Source organism: Temnothorax longispinosus, chromosome 10 (genome assembly GCF_030848805.1).
Source record: "Temnothorax longispinosus isolate EJ_2023e chromosome 10, Tlon_JGU_v1, whole genome shotgun sequence".
In the NCBI taxonomy this organism is placed as follows: domain Eukaryota; kingdom Metazoa; phylum Arthropoda; class Insecta; order Hymenoptera; family Formicidae; genus Temnothorax; species Temnothorax longispinosus.
Window position 1 is genome coordinate 19,233,262 of NC_092367.1, and position 20,503 is coordinate 19,253,764.

General features: G+C 38.3%; 4 protein-coding genes across 7 annotated transcripts in view; 1 reads left to right on the plus strand and 3 right to left on the minus strand.

Moving 5' to 3' along the window:
* The window catches only part of LOC139820094 (uncharacterized), a 168,332-nt gene extending 164,572 nt beyond the window's left edge, over positions 1-3,760 (minus strand). The window contains exon 1 of the mRNA XM_071790069.1: positions 3,131-3,760. Coding sequence (XP_071646170.1) covers positions 3,131-3,305 — 175 coding nt within the window. The 5' untranslated portion in view covers positions 3,306-3,760. The remainder of the gene's footprint in view (positions 1-3,130) is intronic.
* Positions 3,761-10,508: 6,748 nt separating this feature from the next.
* LOC139820906 (uncharacterized) lies at positions 10,509-11,538 on the minus strand. Its single transcript, XM_071791491.1, has 4 exons — positions 11,470-11,538; positions 11,216-11,294; positions 10,912-11,095; positions 10,509-10,704 (listed from the first exon to the last, which is right to left on the minus strand). Exons 1-4 carry the CDS (start codon positions 11,536-11,538, stop codon positions 10,509-10,511), a joined length of 528 nt encoding a protein of 175 aa, XP_071647592.1.
* On the minus strand, positions 11,216-19,463 carry LOC139821025 (ribitol 5-phosphate transferase FKRP). Of its 4 annotated transcripts, XR_011734163.1 has the most exons (5): positions 18,591-19,459; positions 18,229-18,486; positions 17,270-17,785; positions 11,470-11,585; positions 11,216-11,294 (listed from the first exon to the last, which is right to left on the minus strand). XR_011734163.1 is itself a non-coding variant. In XM_071791732.1 (4 exons), exons 1-4 carry the CDS (start codon positions 19,053-19,055, stop codon positions 15,915-15,917), a joined length of 1,275 nt encoding a protein of 424 aa, XP_071647833.1. In that variant the 5' UTR covers positions 19,056-19,463; the 3' UTR covers positions 15,900-15,914. The 4 variants fall into 4 exon arrangements, 3 of the variants coding, with proteins under 3 accessions (XP_071647833.1, XP_071647832.1, XP_071647831.1); XM_071791732.1 differs by lacking the exons at positions 11,216-11,294; positions 11,470-11,585 and adding an exon at positions 15,900-15,950 and having other exon boundaries at positions 18,591-19,463; XM_071791731.1 differs by lacking the exons at positions 11,216-11,294; positions 11,470-11,585 and having other exon boundaries at positions 16,806-17,785; positions 18,591-19,035; positions 19,197-19,457.
* Positions 12,381-15,987, plus strand: LOC139821024 (dynein intermediate chain 2, ciliary). The gene is made up of 14 exons (XM_071791729.1): positions 12,381-12,659; positions 12,742-12,858; positions 12,923-13,124; positions 13,189-13,272; positions 13,379-13,551; positions 13,641-13,724; positions 13,913-14,099; positions 14,171-14,332; positions 14,403-14,546; positions 14,734-14,840; positions 14,939-15,116; positions 15,172-15,403; positions 15,461-15,694; positions 15,799-15,987. The coding sequence occupies exons 1-14, from the start codon at positions 12,603-12,605 to the stop codon at positions 15,974-15,976; spliced, it is 2,139 nt and encodes a 712-aa protein (XP_071647830.1). The 5' UTR covers positions 12,381-12,602; the 3' UTR covers positions 15,977-15,987.
* Positions 19,464-20,503: the final 1,040 nt, after the last annotated feature.

A 20,503-nucleotide genomic window follows, 5' to 3' on the forward strand; every position in this document is an offset into this window, starting at 1 on the left:
AAGCGAAAAATAACTTACCAATATCAAGTTTCGGGTTTTTTTTTCGGAATCACATCGGTAAAAGTAAAACTATAGCTGCTAGGCCATCGACTCACCTGCAAAAATACAAGAAACTAGTTATTATGATTGTTGCATGTTATAATTATTATTTTAAATATTAATCCTATGTTTTTGCTTCCATTTCAAACACCTTTTCTTCTCAGAATTATGAAAAAATCATTCATATCGGAAACAAAATTGCTTGTTCAATCTTTTTTATCTTTGCCATCCACTCGTTAGAGATAATAAACACAATACAAGATAATGAGCTAGCATCTTTTGAAAAAAAGACGCGCTATATCGAAAATTCATATTAGGGCGGCGCAAAAAAACAAGCAATTACAAAGCGCGGTCATTAAATTTCGCAGATGTCTTATGGACTGGCCCGAGCCGCGCCAAATTGGAATCACGTGATTCATTAAGGATTACCTTACGAGCTGTAAATAACATTAGGATATCGTAAATTCGCGGTCGTTAAATAAACGCTCGCGGCACGTCCGCGACCGGCGAACAGTTATCCGTAGGCTACGTTCGCACGAGGTCCCCCGCTTTTAACAGCAGCCTCGACACGTACGTACCATTCGCATCAAGGTTGAAAGAGGATTCTACACGGACCGATGCCAGGAACGTTTTCCGCGCCGGTGCATACATATGCATTCCCCGTACGACACATTGTCGCACGTCGAAAAAGAATTTGCCATCCACTCGCGGAAAACTATTCGCTCTCGGCGATCACCTAAGAATACTTGATTTCCCCTATTTCAGCTATTTTAATATGGAGAAAGTAATTCAAATACATGAGGAAAGTTTAATTTCGCAATTCAAAAGTAACTCAAAACTTTTGGATGTAAAACTTCAGAGATTAGTTCCATTAAATAAAAAAAAAGAAATACTTTCGTCAAAAGGTCCCTTGCTAAAATATATATTGTGCATATATTTAAAGAAATATCGTAAAAATATAAGCTAAATAGTAATCACCATTTTGGTCGATAAAACTTGATCATAAATTAATTAGATTATTGTTAATACGGCGTGCGATAAGTTCAACGAGCCGTGAAGAAGGCCGGTTGCTTTCTTTCTAATAATCACCGAATATCGCGCTCGAAAAACTGTAACGAGCAGCGCAAAAGAGTTCAAACAATCGTTTGTCATTACCAGGGAATCATAGTCCATTAATTTCAACCCACGAGATCCGCGAGGCGATATTTTTATTAACGCCTTGACGGATCGAATCGTGATAAACACATGTTGACAATAGACCTGTTCGTTTTAGCTGAACAATAATTGCACGGTTCATCTTTCCTCTTTTTCTTTTCATGAAAAGGAGAAAAGATGAAGTTTTTTCATGAAAAGAAAAAGAGGAAAGATGAGGTGTGCAACTGCAAGAAGTTCAGCTAAAACGAACAGGCCTAATGATCTAAGGCGAAATGCAATCGTCGCGAAAAAAGGCTCGGCCGCCGATCTCAGTATGCTGATCGCGTTAAAATTCATTTGCTGCACTCATCGCGTTTGACTGCCAATAGAAAGTGCGGTCGCGCGACTAATCTGCACTCACAAAGGAGCCCTCGCGAGGATTCATCGGCTTTGCGGTCGACACACGTGCTTCCGCCTTTCTAAGTGCATGCAAATTAATCGATTTGATCGAGACGACGGATGCGGCCCGACAAAATGAGCGTCGCGCATTTCTAAAGACCATGTGGGAACGGTTTCCGACCCGTGTCTATTATCGGACGTTTTAATTGCGATACTGTACACGTCGAAGACGCTTCTACGAACCGTAGAAATAGCATTTGAAAAGCAGACGAGCTTCGTATAGAATTTAATTAGAGTCCGACGATTCCAGTGAAATTGTCGAAATTGATTGGTATTTAATTCAAATAATAAAATCCAAATATATAAATGTATTTTTCAACAAATCTGTGGAGAAGAGAACAGTGAGAATGTAAAAATGAAATTTTAATATATATACATAGTATATATTATATGTATAACTGTGGTACCATTGCTAAATCATGTTATAATGAACCGCAATTTTTCGATACTTGACAAAAACAAATTATACATTGCACATCATCAATAATAATTATAAATATCGATAACTTAAATAATTTAATTGGTTAACGCGTAAAGTAGATTTTAGTAAGTTCGTTCTTTTGGAAATATAAATTCACAATCAAATTTCAGGATCTACGGGATTTGCCGAGAATTCTGCGGGACGTAAAGTATTGCCGCGAAGCGAATAGAGGATGCGCGAGCGTACTTTCACAGAAGCAACCGAGTGCAAAGGTCGTTCTTCATCGGCAAAGCTGAGACGAGCAACAAAGTTCAGGCATTCACCGTCATTGCAATGATCGCCGGAGAGTGCATCTTCGCGCGAGAATAAAAGGAAGAAGATAGATAAGGATGCAGTGACGGTAAAATGTCTTGTAGATGCTCCTTTCACCCTTCTATATTATTATATTTTTATATAGGTGCAATTTTTCCCTATCCTAAAGTACTGTGAGGAAGATATAATCGACCGTGAGACGTACTATTATTTTACTAATGCGAGAATGATAAAAAGGAAAACGCATTATATGATTTTTCCAACGCAAGTATAATAGTATTGCGTTATTATTATCGATCTACGTTTAATTATTCTTCTTATATATTGAATTGCTTTTAAATTCAAATTTTTATCGTATCTTGCTTTCTTGTTGCGCCTCTCGTAATTGATATCATAATTAATATCCCACTTCACAAATAAATTTCTATTTCATTTGTCAATGTTTCAAATAGAAACTTTCAGCTATTAATCTTTCAGGTATCATCATAAAGAATCCGATATATAATCTATGTATGTCGCTATATTAATTAAATTACCAGCACGAATATAAAGACGCTCGCAGAATTAAAACTTAAATATAGAATTAAAGAGAAAATAATGTACGATGTTTTCGTATACTGTACTTTTCTAATATTTTGATCCCTATACAATTAAATTAGAATGTATTTACTTTTTCATAGAAACAATCAAGAGCTGATTAATATGTTGACTTCGCCCGTTCGCCGAGAGCGAATTAAAGCGGAATGCTAAAACTCATTGACTCACCTATATCCGGACGCGGCCGCTCTTCCCTGGTTGCCGGAAGGGGTTCCACGCCGTACTCCAAGGTCGCCACATCCCCGGCGCGCGCCAGCACCACCAGCACCACCAGCACCACCGAAATCGGGAGCAACGACGTCAGCAACACTGTCCTAACCGATGTCCGACCGACGAGCGTCATTTTTCGGCGAACGCGCGTTCAAATACCACTGTTCCGCACTCGGTCTTTGCGCCGCGGTCACCGCGCGTCGTGTCGATCGCGGTCACATTTTCTTTTACTACAATTTCGCGAGTCCGACACGCGGTGGGTTTTTCACTGCGCCCGGGCACGTTCTACCCGAGAAACTCGCGGCCGAGCGAGCGAGTCTCGAAACGAGGACGAAGACTTCGAAACGACTTCGCGAACGTCGATGTCGCGCACCGCGACGGTGCTCCATGTGAACTTAGCCCCGCGCGCGCGCGCCGCGTAAAAATCGCGGAGTATCACGTGACCGCACTCTGTTGTGTACCTCGAGCGCGCGGACAAGGGCTGAGAGGGCCGGGAGGGAGGAAGGAAGAACCGGGAGAATATCGCCACGCTGCGCGCTGTCAGCCGGTAGCGCGTGCTACCTGTTTTGAAAGAAGTGTGCGCCCGCCACACCAGCCCATGCCGCACTGCTATACCACGCTATACGCTATACCGCGGTCAGGTGTTTCGAGCCAGTCGCCACGCGAGCCGCGACATCTCCCGAACGTTCACCGAAGCGGTTGCGCGCACTCGCGCGCGCGCGAACAAACCGCGAGTCCCCGAAGTGAGCCGCGTACGCCCGTCTCCCCCGCGGCGACCCGCCGCCAATTTCATTCATGGGAACGCGCGCGCTTTTCACTTCGCTCCGCTTCCACCCTCGCCCGCTCGCCCGCGCATGCGTAAGCGCGCGCGCGCGAGCACCCCTTCCCGCTTCTACTCGCCGTACGTTGCACGTACGATTATGTTACTTAACGCCATTTTTTATCGTACGTCGCAAATCGCCTAACGATCAGACAGAGAGATAAAAGAGCAACATCGTTCAGATATCTGTATATGAAGAAATTAAATGTTTCCAGCACAATTGTTCTTACTACCTATTATATTAAGCGCTTTTGATACAGAATTAATATGATAAAAATTGCGCGAATTAAGTGAGCATTTCTCTCTATTACAGTCGCAGTTGCACAAGAAAGGAATATTAATTAACATTGATTGTCAATATTTCCAACTTTCCGATCTCTTTCTATTCAAGATATATCGAAACGCGAATATGATACTTAACAAAATATGGCTTCTAAATCTTGTATGTTATACCAATTGTAAATCGAAAATCCGGAAACATAAAATTAAGAACGGAGCAAGGCGTCCTAAATCGTTACCGAAAAATGGCGGCGGGAGAGAACACCTTTTTGCGGCGCGTCGCGTCGGTATCGATTCGCGACGGCAAATGGCCCGGAATTCACGCAGCAGCCTTGATATGCGTCTCCCTCGCCGCTAAGCGGGCATACCTACCGAGATTTAATTAAGCCCGGTCGGGAGAAAAAAGCCGTTGATGCAGGAAGCGCGATGGGTTTCGGAGTGCGCAAGCAGCGGACCGCTCGAGCTCCGGGCCCCGACAGCCCCGTTATGCGCGCGGACGAGTCCATTGGCGTAGTGGCGCGTCGATCGATTCAGATCGATATCGAGCCGCGCGGTGCAATCTGAAGTGCGCGGCGCTTCAAGAAACGCCATTTCGCGCCCTCATCCCCTTTCGCTACCGGCCCCAAATTATTTCCACAGCCGATATCTTTAACGACTCCTCATATTTGTAGACAGGATTGAGAGAGACGACAACGCGATAATTCCACACTTATTAAATTATATCAAACTATGCTTTCAGCCTCTTCGAAGGATCTCGTCTCTCTACGGCTCCCTTACGGAGTGTATACTCGCTTGAAAAATTTTCGACACGCGCCGTAAACGCGACGGACGGACCGGTTAATCTGCGTTTACGGCGTTTACCTTATCGGCCTCCCTTCCTTCCTCCTTCCCTCTCTGCTCTGTCCGCTCTTGCTCTCTCTCTCTCTCTCTCTCTCTCTGACAACCGCGAGGCGGACAGGTGGCCTGTGGTTTTCTATCCCGAGAAGGAAGCCCGGACGCCCGGTCGATGCACCTGGATCGCGGCAACAGTGTGATGTTTGTCTCGAATCGCACTCGCGCTCCCCCTCGCCCTTCCGGCTTTTCCGGCGCGAATACGCGCGCGGGAATCGTTGATATTTATAAATAATGATTTCTGTGATATTTATGGAAATCTTGGCGGAGATCTGATGAGATATAATGAATAAGCTCTGTAATAAATGCTCATTGTGCCATTATTCATTATTGATATCTAAAGTGATAAAGAAAATGTATTTAGAATTTACAGCACTTCTTATTTAGATTAATCTGAGAAATTTCTTTCATTTTCTTATTATTTACTGATGTATGAATGTAACTGATTGTGAGTATACCGATAATCATTACGATATGAATGCAAACGATATTTGACAAATAACGTCGTTATAAAGATTAAATCGATAACGACTCATAAATTTAATTCTAGTTAATGTGAAATACGATTCTCTATGCTAGTTGGAAAAATGTTTTATCAAGTAGATTCAATCGATAACAACTCATAAATCAGCTTTTAATTAACGAGAAATAAGATTTTCATTATTTGAAAAGTGTTTTATTAACTAGATTCTAAAAATAACGAGTCTCCACGTTGTCTCTGACAAAATACTGGAAAAGTGTGATTAAATTACCAACTAGAGCTAGATTATGCGCGATTCGAGGTTTGAGATTTACTGTTCGTTATTCGTATGAGATTCGCAAGTAGCGTGAATGGGCATGTTCGCATTCATCGTTTATCATTCGTATCAATGCCAGCAACTTTCTTTTTTTTTTTACGAAATCAAAGAGCAAGAATCGCCACAAATCGCGCATAATCTGGCGCTAGTTTTAGAATCTTTCGATTCGTGACCGCGAATACGTTTTCATAGTTTATGCGAGTCCCGAAAAGGGGATTCATTCCCCGAGCGCTCGTAAATATGACGGAATATCCCGCGTGCCATGTCAGCCCGAAGAAAAAGACATCGTTCTCGTTGCCAGGCTCAGATCTGCGCCATCGTACATATCGCGATATCGCGCGCGATAATCTGCTGCGATATCTAATGCGCAACGTAATGCGATGTACACATAGAATGCACAAACCACGGGGCTCCAACGAAGACGCGCGAATAAGTAAAATGTAACGAATCGAGTCCTATCCGAGCCTCGTCGGTTTCGGGATGCGAGCTCGCTCGATTCGCAAATTGGGATTAATCATAATTACCGCAAATAATCCGACTTGTTGTAATCTATTGTAAACAATAAAGACTTTTCGCGCCGTAGAACTCGCACCCGAACGCTATGCTTTGGAAAAAAAGCGAGATTGTTAAAGCTCTTTTGGTTTGCTTAGATCATATGTAAATTTACGTCTTTGTCGCTTTCTCTCTCTCTCTCTCTCCCTCGTTTTTCTCGCAGTTTCTTCTTTTTTCCCGAGCGTGAAGAACAAATTCTCACGAAAGCCGGTTCTACTGGTTTCCGAATTAAATTGGCAGACAAAGTTACTCGGGTGGCATGAGGTTTTGGCACTTTTATTGACCATTGCCACCGGGTTACTCTCACGATCACAGATCCGTTCGTCAACTCGGAGATTAGATTCTCAAACAGGATCTGTTGTTGAATTGTCATTATCATCTTTATAATGACATGAAAGTCGTTTGCGTACAAATCGATCGATTTTAACATAAATCGAGATCGTCGTTCGCCACGTGGGTGTGCGATGAAAATAAATATAAACATCTGGGTGGAAGCTCCAGGAAGCATCGCATTTCCGTCGCCGACTAGCCTTCCGTCTTCCGTCGAGCCTGCGAATAAATAGAAGAACATTAGCGGCGCTCACGCATTACCGGTTACCGCGCTCTCGTTAGGAGAGGACGAAATTTATTGCATTAAATTGGTTACTAAATATGTCATAAGTCTGGCTCGATTTACGGCCGCGTCGGTGGCGTCGACGATGCATACCCTCCACAATGTTGCACAGGGTGTTCCAGCTTCACCGCCTCTTTCTCTCTCTCTCTTTCGTTCTCTTTCCCTTTGACCAGGGAACACCCTGGAGATAATAACGCAATATTGAAGCATCGATAGTTTTTCAGTTACAAAATTGAAAACAAAATTAATAAAATCCTAGTTAGGCGACAAGAGATAACAGGAATATTGTAAACAGGTAGTCCAGCCGATTTCACGCATGTTGCTTCAACAGAGAGACGCGCACAAAATATTTAAGCGCCCGAAAAACGTCACCGAGAAATTTTTATCGCGGTTGTCGGGAGTTCCTCGCGAGGAATAAATTAATCTTGCATTCAACCAGGAAGGGAAGGCTCCGGAATGCCTTGGGCCACTGCGTAGACACGCGTAATATACGAGAACGCATATACGTGCGGCTAAATATTCATACGCGATGCATCATGCGTCTCGCGGAGATACGAGAATTTAACGCAACAAAACGTTTATTCACGTGGCGAGCCGAACCGACGCGGTTTGTTAATGCGCGTACGCTTGTCGAGAGGCTTAATTAAAAATCGAGTTCGCCGGAATACCGCGGGGAGGTGGAATAAATTTCAGATACACGGGCCATTAATTAGAACGCTATCGCGCTACCAGCACGACACTGCATTTTCGTGTTCGCGTTTACGATCAGAAGGAGTCCTTTGAAGGGAAAAATATCCATTATATATCATATGTGCAGTCGGCGATAATATTTAAAATAAACATGGCAATAATTTTACAATAATATCTTAGAATATGTAGATCATAACAATGATCAAAAATTAGAATATAATTAGTTTTATTTTATGTGCAGTCTTTACTTATTTCAAAAAAAGACAATAGCTCTGTATTAACTCCGATTTAATTGTTATATGTATATGCAAAAAGTAATTTAACCATGAAAATTATATAAAAATCTTGTTCCAGAACGTAGATATTTATAAACAGTAAATACGTAAGAATACACTTGAATCACTTGCATATTCTTTCACATTTTTATACAAATTGTTTTAAAAGTATTAACAAACTTGATGGGAAATTTCATAGAATAATAAAAAATATTCGGTATATAATAAATTAATATCAAGCAGAAATTTCGTAACGCCTAGGATAAACGTGATAAATCAAATCTTTAAACAAATAACAACGTAATCAAAAGTAATAAAGATAAGAGATGCCTCGGATTTTCGCGTTGATGAAGTAATATATCCTATTCGAAGCTCAATGAAGGAAAAATTTTAAATTCCAGCGAGCGACTGAAAAAGTTCCACCAACATTCTTCACCCAAGGGAGCTGCTCGACTCCTACGACTGGAAGAAATGCATACGCAATGCGCGTTTCGTACCACGATCGAGATCAAGCAGCGGAAAAAGGCCGTTTCTCTCGGGGTTCCGTAACGGAGCGCGTTCGGGCACGTTTTAGAGCGGCATCCTCCCGGTATTCTCCGCACGCAGTATCTCACCGGTACGATCTGGCGCACATTGTGCGTGCCTAGAAAAGTTCTCTTAAGCGTGCGCGGCATTGTTTCGCTCGCCCGGCGATTTTATACACGCGAAAAGCTATGATTTACGCAACGGCGCGCTTAGGCGTGCCTTTAGAACGCCAAGTTTTTAAGGGCCGCCGAGAGAAACAAGACTTTCTTTCTATTCTCTTGAATTAGTACACGCGGACCGTGTGAAATTTCTTCTATGATATTTTACGTCAGTATCTGAAATTTAAATTCACAAAAGTAAGAATAACGAACTTTTTTAAATTAAAATTGCATTATTAAACATATAAACGTGTGTTGTACAAAGAGAGATGCAAAGAGAGACTATTGCTTTTTGTTAGACTTTAGAATAAAATAAAGTAATGACCTTTTACCAAGAATTACTTAATCTGCAACAAAAAGGAACTTTTCAATTACTTGAAGATCTTCGTTGAACTGGTAATTTCCTGTAGTTTGAAAATCCACAAGGTCGCATCGATATTTAGCAATGAGATTGCCAAAGAACGTCTCCGTATAATTTTCAGGATTGTAGAAAAATATCGGTTCCCCGTCCGCATTCAATTATAACGCTCAATTACGGTTATTTTTTCTTGTCCTCGTACACGGAATGTCTTCCTGTATTACACTCGCGACCAAGCGTCCGTTCGATGCGCCACAAATCCCTCTCACGTACATTGCAATCTAATAAAAGTGTAACGCACGACAAACTTATAATTCCGCCTTGTATGTTGGCGATCTTTCAAAATCCACTTGTATCAGTCTTTTTCGTACTCTTTCGTAATGCAGCATTGTACAGGATAATCAAAGGGAACGAATTTACGAAAGAAAAAAGTATATCTCGTGCAACTAAAAATCGCCAAGCAACTTATGTTTCCGTTCTATTAATGGCTTTCTAATACATTATAATATTTAAGAAATAAATATTTTTGTGTGTTAGACTCTCGTTCACATAAAATGTTTTTCATATATTCCTTTATTATTCTATTAAAAAACATATTTAAAAAAACAGTTTTACAAAAACACTGTCGTACTTGTTCATATAGAAAAAAAATTATGGTTAAATAAATTGTTTACGATTATTTAATAAACAAGAATAAAAAAGAGCATTTATCTAAACGAATAATTCTGAATATACGTGAATATTTCTTACAATTTATTTCCTTGATTGAAGTTATTACCTCGTGTAAAATCTTATTACTTATTTAATTAAAAATAGAGAAGAGATTAAGTTGATGCTTCCTTCATTAATTTGACAGATCAATCGAAATGCACTTGAGCAATACGCTGCATAATAAAACCTAACGGATATTACCTGCTGTGATATCATGCAAAATAGGTATTGCGAATGTTACCAATGGCTAGTGAACGTTGAGAAACTCCGTTTGAATAATATCCTTAACAATAATTGCTTCGGTCACGAAGAAGAAAGCGATGTCCCCAATGAATTGTTGCATTCATTGAACCGATTAATCCTTTTGCTCGAACGTCGCAATTGTGCTTCTTCACAAGATGGTCGATCCTCGATCCATTAAATAACAACTTATTAGACAGCAGTTTAATAAAATAATTTTAATAATTAAGCACGTGTTTCTCCGTAAACAATATATGATTCAATCTGATACAATAAATTGATTTCGTAACTCAAAATAAACTTGAAGAAAACATAACTTGATAAAAGTTTATAATATGTAAATATGTTTTCAATGGCATATATTGATACTTAAATAATAATCGATCGATTTAAAGCGATCTCAGTCCAGTGTGCAAACTATATTACATTATAATATATGGCAATGGCAACACCCAGTAGGTACGTAAGTTCGCATGAAGGGACGTGGTGGTTGCGCTGGATCCAGATTCAAAGAGTCCTCGCTTTCGTCGCTTAATTCCCCGATGCTGAACGTGTCTGTGAGATCTTGTTTGTGCTTTGAGGAATCCTTAGATTTCGCCGGAAAGAGAGTCATTTCATCCCCACTAAACACATAGCAAATGGAATATATCAATTAAACTTGATCACATACAGACATTTTCTTTATCAAATATGATATAATAATAAATATATATTTTACTATATTTAATTAATAAAAATCATACGTATGACAGATCAAAAATCAAATTTAAAATATAATACAACGTGTTAATGTCATCTGGCAATTCTTTACGCATATTATTGCTTAATACCTTTCACTATCGCTATGCCAGTATTCGACTAGAGGAAGATGTTCCTTATTTTTATGTGGTATAGGCAATCTTTGAATTGATATCAATCCGGAACTGGTGCTGCTTGCATTTTCATTGTCATATTTTGGAAGCTTTATGTAATCTGAGTTGCGTTGGATTCGTTTCGCTTGTTCGATACGTGTCTCTACAGAACGATATTACTGCATATATAATTGCAACAAAGCAATCATATAAGTCACATTAATTATTGTAGCAACAATGTTAAAATAAAACGAGATGAGAAGATAAAAGATTGTTTCCGTACCAAGTTTCTTTTGCAGCTGTTTCGTTGTATTCCGTTGAGAAACCTGTGTGTGGTTACTGCTACAACTGCTATCGCTGCCCTACAAAAAGGATTAAGACATATTTATAACGCTAAACAATTTTTATCTTGTATATAAATTATTATTTATATTTCACAATTATATATTATAGTCTCATAACCATATATGCCTCTATTAGTTGAGTCTAGTGACAAGCATTTCATCTGTTAATATAAATGTTTACCAAGATATTTACCAAGAAGAGTCTTTCATCCTCAACGTGGTTAACAGCTTTAGGATCACTATCAATACCGCTATCTTCCATGATTCAACACATTTAGAAATATAGAAGCTCGTCTTCTCTTAATTGATCTGAAACAAAAAGAAACGTTTGCATTATTTATTTTGCTTTATAACTGGCCAAACGTAAAAGGATCAACATGAAAACAGAAATGTCACAAATATAAAACACACGTTACAATTAATAACACCACTGTAATTAACAAAATACTGGTATTCAAGCAAACAATGAAGAGGTTGAGTACATATGTCACAGTTCTTATGTATTATTTTAGGATTTTTCAGAACTTAATGACGTACATATGTCACTCCCTGTTACGAGAATTGTGTAAACTATTGTTTTACAAATTCTAACCAATTATATTCGTACAATTCTATGTAATAATCGCTCTACAACTTGTTGGAGTGCTAACATTACGTGGTATAGTCCATTATTGATTTTCTTCGTAGAATAACCCCAAAGAGGAAAGCATGCTTGTCCCGGCGTCGAAAAACAAAAAAACTAGCATGACATCGATCAGAATATTGCGTACGAACAGAATTATACAATTTATACAAATTTTGGACGTTTTACATCCTTGGCAACTTTGCCAATGTTTGATTCTCACATGCCACGCGTCTGTCGTTAGACCCATATACACATGCATATAAATATTAAATAAATTGTCAAACAATTATAAATTTACTCATATATTGTCAAGTAAAGAGAAATTGGATATATTTGAAAATTAGGGCATGGGAAAACATTACTTCAAATTAAAATCATATCACAAATAGATATATCAATTAATTACAGATTGACAATATTGACATTTCTATATCAAGGCATCAAGGTCTGGCTGGCGTATCCTAGGAAACTGTAACAGACTTCTCAGTGTTGAATGATAAGAAAAGAGTGTTTGAGATTTCTATCTGTTATATCTTTATATATTTTATTATAATGTATTACAAATTATTGAAAATTAATATTGTTGAGTTATAAAATAGATCAACATTGTTCAGACCAAACAGAATAGTGCGAGAAATCAGTTTATCAATTGCCAGAGACTGTTGAGATTACTTTAGTATATTTTTAAACACAAAGGAACAATGGCACCGACAATACCCAAAAAGATGCCCTCCAAAGTGTCAGAAATAAGTAAAGAGGTACATATTCGTCGTTATATCTTTATAAACAAAAGAAATAACTCGTCATATTAGAGAAAACTAAAAGATAAAAATTTTCCAGCATTTATCTTTAGCAAAGAGTTATGCATCACGACTAGATTTGGGTGCTGGTGATATGGACTGGATGCGAGGAAAGATTTTGCTGCGACCAGAAGATCAACTGCAGTTAACGGAAGCAGTATGTTTAATGTCTCTATTAATTTTTTGTTGGATAATACTATACTCTGTAATTTTTGCCTCAGGAATTACAAGAGGAATTTGCCAGAGTGTTAACTATACATAATACTAGGATACCAGACTCCTTAGTCGAATGGTCATGGAAATTACGCGAATTTATAAAATTACCTCCTCCACCACATTTAGTAACTCTTCTGGATATAACTGGCACTATATTATACAAAGACTCAGAAGAAGCCAAAGTGCAATTGGCAGGAGGAACAATTAGTAAGGTTTCTTTATTTATTGCAATAATTAATATATGTAAAATAATTATATGATTATCATGCAGCTGAAGATCAAGAGGAGGCAACAGATGAGAAATTAAAGCGTGATAAAACGGAAGAAGAAGCAGAATATGAAGAAACGGAAGAAGGTAGGTATAGAAAATATTGATATTTATATAAGACTTGATAAATCACATTTGATATTCTCGTATATTTTTTAAATAAAAATATAAATTGCATATTCCATAAGAACAGTAGATGAAATAGATAAAACGGTGGAAGCGCTAGCCGAGGCTGAACGTGAACACGAGCTGGAAGCCGAGCCAGAACCTGAGGAAGATGAAGTAGAAAAGATAAAGCCCAAGAAAATACCTAATCAATTCAACTTCTGTGAGAGAGCAGCGTTGACATATGATAATCCTATGAGGGCATGTATATTATATTTTTTTCTATATACCAAATATATTTAAAAATTTTTGTTCAGACATAGAAAATAAATCAAATACCCCTTTTGCAGGACATGAGTACACAAACTATACCTCCACCTACCGCAACTTTCAATGCCAATGTCCTTCAATGGACTATCTTTGACGAGTATCAGGTACAAAAGATCTCTTCTAATTAATTATTAATTAAATTGTTTTATTTCTGGCAGAGCATTATAAATGCTTCATCTCGTATTATATTTAGCATGTTACTATGCAAAATATCATATTCATTGTTCTTGTGTGAGAAACATATACGTAGAGAAATATTATACAAGTTTCAACTCTTTTATTCTGCTGGCAGGAAGACTACGCTCAACAACAACGCGAGAAAGAAAAGGAGAAAAAAGTACCGGTGACACAACCAAAGAAAGAAGATGTGAAGAAAAAAGCCCAAATGGAATCTTCAGCAATGACAAACAGAATGCTACAAGCTGCAAAAACGTTGGAGCGAATGGTGAACCAAAACATTTTCGATGATATATCACAAGGTAGGCTTCTGATCTTTTCCTCAATGAGAAATCTCAGTCTCAAGTATATATATTTCTTCAATTGTTTTTAGATTATAGATATTGGGACGATCCGAGCGATGAATTCAAGGAAGGCGAAGGCTCCTTATTACCTCTGTGGAAATTTTGTTATGAAAAGACTAAGAAACATGACATCACAGACATGTGCTTTAACAGCAGATATTACGATCTCTTTGCAGTCGCCTTTGGATCACGTTAGTAGAATATGCATATTTTAATTTTTATAAATGTTCAAGCTGTAAATGAGAATTTAATGTATTCTAGTGTCATTTAACAGTCAAATAACAAACGGCACGGTGTGTTTATTCAGCTTGAAGAATCCATCGTATCCGGAATGGATTTGTCCGACAGAATCTCCCGTGATGTGCCTAGATTTTAACGCCCAACATCCTCATCTTTTAGTTATTGGTGTGAAATAATACCATCCCAAGTATTTAAACGCATGACATAAATATTTATTTAGAAGTGTAAATATTTTCACTGAAAATTTCGATGAAATATTTGCATTAGTTCGTCTAGTTTCTGAAATGATTGTTATGGCATTGCTGTAATATATTGCTGTATGTTAACATTAATTAAATAATTAATAATAAAGGTACCATGGACGGAGCAGTGGCGGTTTATAACGTAATGTTACCACCATCCACACCACAATATAAAAGCAACGACGTTGTGCAGAAGCATGGAGGGTTAGTATGGGAGGTCTGTTGAATCTTTTAGCTCTAATACTTCATAACGAAACTGAAAATTTCTACGGGACATTTTTAACAAAATTTTAAAAAAACAAATACTGATTACAGATTCGTTGGGCACCTGATACGGAGGAAGGAAACCTGGCGTTCTTTAGTGTCAGTATCGATGGTAAAATAAATCACTGGGTGTTAAATCAGAACGATCTCGGCCTTACCACCATTATGACATTATTCCTGGACCGACCACCCATACCGGGACCAGATGGCACGATGATTACGCTGAAAGGTGACGACAGTCAAATACTAAAAGGAAACTAGAGGACTATACAAATCGTTTCCAGGATGTGGAACGTGCATCGCATTTCATCCCGCCGATCAGAATGTTTTCCTGGTGGGCACAGAGGAGGGTACCATGTACAAATGCAATACAGCGTACAGCAGTATTTACATGAGGACATATCATGAAGCACACACTATGCCGGTGTATCGGATAGTCTTCAACAAGTACAATTCCAGCATTTTTGCCAGCTGTTCAGGAGATTGGCGAATCAAGATCTGGGAAGATGAAAGACCGTAAGTTACATCTCCAATAATTGCACAGGTCTCATTACAGTGATATTTTGCACACAGGGAGCCGCTGTTCATGTTCGATTTGGGTGTTCCGATTGGGGATGTTCAATGGGCACCGTACAGCTCCACGGTGCTAGCTTGCGTATCAAACGATGGCAAAGTTACAGTGTTTGATTTGAATGTTAATAAATACAGGCCGATCTGCAGTCAACAGGTTGTCAGTAAACGAAAAAACAAACTGACCCGATTAGCTTTTAATAACACATTGCCGTTTATAATAGTTGGCGATGACAAGTGAGTAATATTATCTATTTAATTTAAAAAAAATATATATATATAGTTTTAAAAATGTATTTCAAGTATTTTGTAATTCATTTATTCAATATTTAATTTTGCAGAGGTACCGTGAATACACTGAAATTGTCTCCAAATTTACGAATAAAGGTGAAACCGACGAAGAAGCAACTACACTTGTCGCATACGGAATTAGAATCTATGAAATTAGAAAAATTGCTCAGCTTTGTGCGAGAGCCTCCGGTATTGATTCCACCTAAAGACATACGAACAGTCACTTAAAATTGATCAAACAAGAACACGGATTTCAACTTTTTGTAAACAACAGTGCTTTATTAATATTTGCTATAACAGACGGATACATATACATATCTATATTTTTACAAATAAATTGGCACTATTATTATGCAATAGAGAGATCAAACAGTTCTACGAAGTAGTTTATGTACCTGAACTTTTATTGCCGAAAAACATTGTTGTAACAAATAAAATAATTCAGCACTCACTGCTTCATACAGCAAAACTAAATAAATTGATTTAAATTAAAAAATAATTTAGATAAAATATTATATTATTTACACAACTTTTTAAACGTAATACGACAGACATAACTTTTATTTTGAGTGCTTTCTCCCGCTCTCTTTAAAATTGCGATTTTTGATTGCAAAACTTGAACAATCAAATTCCTACTATATAAATATTTATGAAATATTTTTCACATTTTATAATCCAAGATATATCATTGAATGCCTCTATCTCAAATAAAATATTTTTAAAATATTATGAGATCAGATCTGTCTTTTTTTTTATATATAGGATTCTTAATCTTAAATATTTAAATCTCTAATACAATATACCCTAATACTATAATGAAAATTTATTGAAAGATGTACCAACATCTAAATCTGTAAATCTAGTTAAAAACACTAAGTTTATTTGGCACAATGTATTAACAGGTCAATTCATGCAAGAAGGAAGTTTGTGACTTTTACTATTCCAAGCCGAATTGTTGAAATATATAAAGATAACATTTGATAACAATTATTTGTCATTATTTCTTATTGAAGCAGGGTCTGAATAAGGCAAATAGAAATGTTTACAAATCTTCTCCTCAGATCAAAGACAAATTGTAATTTTTATTTAAATATTAATGTCGTCATGCATAGATAATTCCTAGTATCGTTAGATACATGCGTAATGTTTCGGTATAGATATTAATCTGATAGCGATAAACGCGGCTTAACTCTTGAAGCACCGATTTCTGCGTAAAATCAAGCAACAATACGCTACCGTGAATAATCTCAATTAATTGGAAATGGACTAATCAAAGACAAATCTACCCGGTAACTCTGGATTCTCTATCACCCCCTTAAAATATTTAAGCTCTAGGAAGTCTCTAATATTATTTGGACATGGCACTTGTCTACCAGCGAACTCGATGCTCGACATCGGATGAAGAAAGTGCTCTGGAAAGTCCCGGTTTTTCAGGAACCACGCGTCCTTTGTCATGGATCCATTGCGCGTGTAGAATGGTAGTAGATTCACATGCAAACGGTTGACCCGGGAGTACTGTACCTTGAAGAACTCGCCCTCCGTCGCCTTCTCCCAAATGAAACCGTCATCGTCGACGACCGGCTTGCTTCTGGCCCTGACCAGCCACGGCGATCTCGCCAGATCGTCTCTGTTCAATCCGATTTGTACCTCGTGATCCCACGGTAGAATATCGCTGTGTCTCATCGCTCCCAACAGCGACTGACCCTCTAACCAGAACCGTATGCCGACCTCCTCCAGTTTGTCAATAACGTGGTGAGCGACTTTTCTCAATCCGGCCAAACAACAAGGCGGCGTGTATCGATGCTGGTAGAGATATGACGGTATACCGTTTATTACTGAGCCGAAACATCTCGTGGTTTCCCGCGAACAACCGTACCACTCCACAGAACCAGAAGCCCTTGTAACTTTCTTTATCCCCAATTTCTCGAACATCAATCGCTCTCGCGTGCGATAAAATTGCTGCATCTTGGCTTGTGCTTGTTGGTTTCTGTACAATGGTTTTCCCTCGTTGAACTGGTAGCTTTTCAGTATATGTATCTAACAACACATATTACAAGAAACATTAGTGTATTTGAACATTTTTATTTTACAATAAACAATTTGAATCTTTTCCTGACATAGAAAAATAAAAATAATAATAATTCTTAAAGGAACTACACAATGAATAGAAAGTAAAGATTTAAACCAAATTAAAAGATTTAAACACAAAAAATTTAAACATAAATCTATATGCTAATGATCACTGACACAAAAACACAAAACTGTAAAATAAAATATTCACAAACTAATCACAAAATATATTCTCTCTCGTGTAAATATAAAATGTCTGCACAATCATATTTAATTTTATAAATCCAATTATAAGTAAATAACAGAACTATATCATTGCCACATAGAGAGACGACGGATCAATAATTTATATTTGCAAGAGAAATAAAACAAAAAGTAATAAATATCTTAAATTAAATAAACTGAATTACCTTTGCACCGATAGCTGTGGTCTGAATGTACAATGCATCCGTAAAGGGCAGCAGGAATGGATCTGACAGCTTTCTCAAAATTTTTGCCTCAAGCATAGTTACGTGTTTGCCCGTTACACTATCACATACTGTTCCCGTAATTCGCGCTATCCTCAAGCTCCATTCTCTCACTTTTAAATCTAATTCAAGACAATGTAGAACCATCTTTCCCACTGGTACAATAACTATCCCTAAATTTGACACTTGCGAGACAGTCTCCTGCAAGGGTATACATCAAAGAAATTAATGAATAAAATCCTGAAAATATCTTGTTGTGCGAGATAAAACATATATCTTCTCATATCGCAACAAAAAGTGTTTACCTGTATAACTTGCTTAGTGGACAATCTTGTTGCGTCCGGTAAGAACAGAACAAATTTGGTACGTATGTAGAAGAGCGGATTTCTCTCCTCGAAAGACTTATTGAATTCGGGCTGTAAGCTGATCAGCTTAACGTTCCTCATACTCTCGTTGGTAAAGTCCAGCTCCAGTGGCGGGTACGGCAGTTCATCGCAGATTATCAAGACGGGTATCTCTGGGAAGGAATTCAAAACTGACTCCACCATGGACGCCACATCGTTTTCGAAGTTCTCGAACTGCCTGATGACGATGGTGACCAGGCGGGCCAGACGCCGGTGGAACTTCTGCGGTGGCTCGTTCGTCGCGACGCTCGGCGTCAGCAGGCCCAGGGTGTTTTGCGCCGCGAACAGCCGCCATATCCTGTGCCAGACGATGATGTTGCCTAGCAGAGCGAGAACCAGGACCGCCCTGACGAATCGAAGGCGCATTATTATGGCACGCGACGCGGTCTCATCTTATTTATTCTGTGTGTTCTCACAACGTCCCGGCGTCGAGCTCCTGCGTCGAGCGTTTGACAGCTCGGGATATTCTGATCATGCTGGAACGGCGATTCCCGATGACGGACTTACATGCGGGTCATCACGGCTCGATGAGCTCTCGCGTCATTACGAAGTTAACAAACACGCAAATAAAGCTTCATTATTCGGTAGAGGCGGACGCCCACGAAGCGTTTGCGTCAACCTTTGAGGTTAGGGTACGCCAGGGTACGCTAGCGCGTTCATTAGCCAATTCCGCCAATTCCAAGTCTACTTGTCTACTATCCTCTTTTATAACGCAGGCTTTAATAATTGTATACTATATATACGTACATATATTGATTATAATAAAATTCTCTTTATGAATGCTGTTTAAAATCGAAAAGAAAAGGACAGCAGTCAAAAAATAAAGTTGTATTAATTAAATTACCCGAAGATCCCGAAGACTCCTTTTGCGCTAAAATTGCGACCTGACGCAATCGTAGAGGCATACGAATTCACGGACGAAAGCACATAATTGGTCTCGTACTGAAAATTAGCGTAATTGCGCTTGATTGAAAAAGGGCGATCCTTGACCTCTCCTCATATCCATTAGTCAACATTTGAAAAACATATAATGACTTTTACATATATCGAGTCATTAAACTGCATCAAAAAGATAAAATTAGAACAAATTTCTGATTATTACTTAATTAAGGCAATTAACTTATCAAATAATACGTGTAGCATTTTGTTAACGTGGAAACGTTAAAGTTTTATTTTCTGACATCAGAAAGAAAGATTAAATATCAAGACAACAACATATACATACTGGAAATTTTGCTGTGAGCGATTTTACCAGTTAAATTCATTGACTAATTAAAAATCATTAATTAAGTTAATCCGTTAGAGCGAAATCGTCCGTGATCTAATAATATTAAAGATTATCGATTTTTGTAAATTGTTAGTGAAAATAAAAAAATAATTAAAGAAAATATTTTTTCCCTTAAAAAATAAACGCCATTTTAAGTCAGAAGAGAAAAAGTTAATTAGTTATCACAATTTTTTTTATTTTCGCGTAGTAATAATTACCGCGTCCTGCGTGCACGAAAATTATTCGAGGAACATGAACAGAGAAAAAGTGACGCGAGTCGGAAGATGCGTCTCTCGAAAGCTTCGAAAAATCGTCAGAATTACGCGGGGAGCATGTTGCGGCAGAAAGTCTTAGGAGATGGCGACGTTGAAACGTCGCGTCTCACGAGAGCTTCGAAAAATATCAGGAGGTATCAGGAATGCATGTTGAGCAAGTAGGTATTCGGAATAGCTGGAGCTCTCACCTCCCCACGGCCAATCAGCGCGCTATAGCAACCGCAACCCCCCTTCCATCGTGCCCCGCCCATGAAAGCGCCGAAGTATTAAGT

Excerpts from the sequence above, each read along its gene's own strand:
- LOC139820906 (XM_071791491.1), bottom strand. The coding sequence starts at position 11,538 with ATGGAAGATAGCGGTATTGATAGTGATCCTAAAGCTGTTAACCACGTT. Across the intron at positions 11,295-11,469 it reads AGGATGAAAGACTCTTCTTG|GGCAGCGATAGCAGTTGTAG; the intron begins GTAAATATCTTG and ends TCCTTTTTGTAG. Across the intron at positions 11,096-11,215 it reads ACAGCTGCAAAAGAAACTTG|AGACACGTATCGAACAAGCG; the intron begins GTACGGAAACAA and ends ATCGTTCTGTAG.
- LOC139821024 (XM_071791729.1), top strand. The coding sequence starts at position 12,603 with ATGGCACCGACAATACCCAAAAAGATGCCCTCCAAAGTGTCAGAAATA. Across the intron at positions 12,859-12,922 it reads AACTGCAGTTAACGGAAGCA|GAATTACAAGAGGAATTTGC; the intron begins GTATGTTTAATG and ends TTTTTGCCTCAG. Across the intron at positions 15,695-15,798 it reads ATAATAGTTGGCGATGACAA|AGGTACCGTGAATACACTGA; the intron begins GTGAGTAATATT and ends TTAATTTTGCAG.
- LOC139821025 (XM_071791730.1), bottom strand. The coding sequence starts at position 19,055 with ATGCGCCTTCGATTCGTCAGGGCGGTCCTGGTTCTCGCTCTGCTAGGC. Across the intron at positions 18,487-18,590 it reads CCACTAAGCAAGTTATACAG|GAGACTGTCTCGCAAGTGTC; the intron begins GTAAACACTTTT and ends ATACCCTTGCAG. Across the intron at positions 17,786-18,228 it reads CCACAGCTATCGGTGCAAAG|ATACATATACTGAAAAGCTA; the intron begins GTAATTCAGTTT and ends ATGTGTTGTTAG.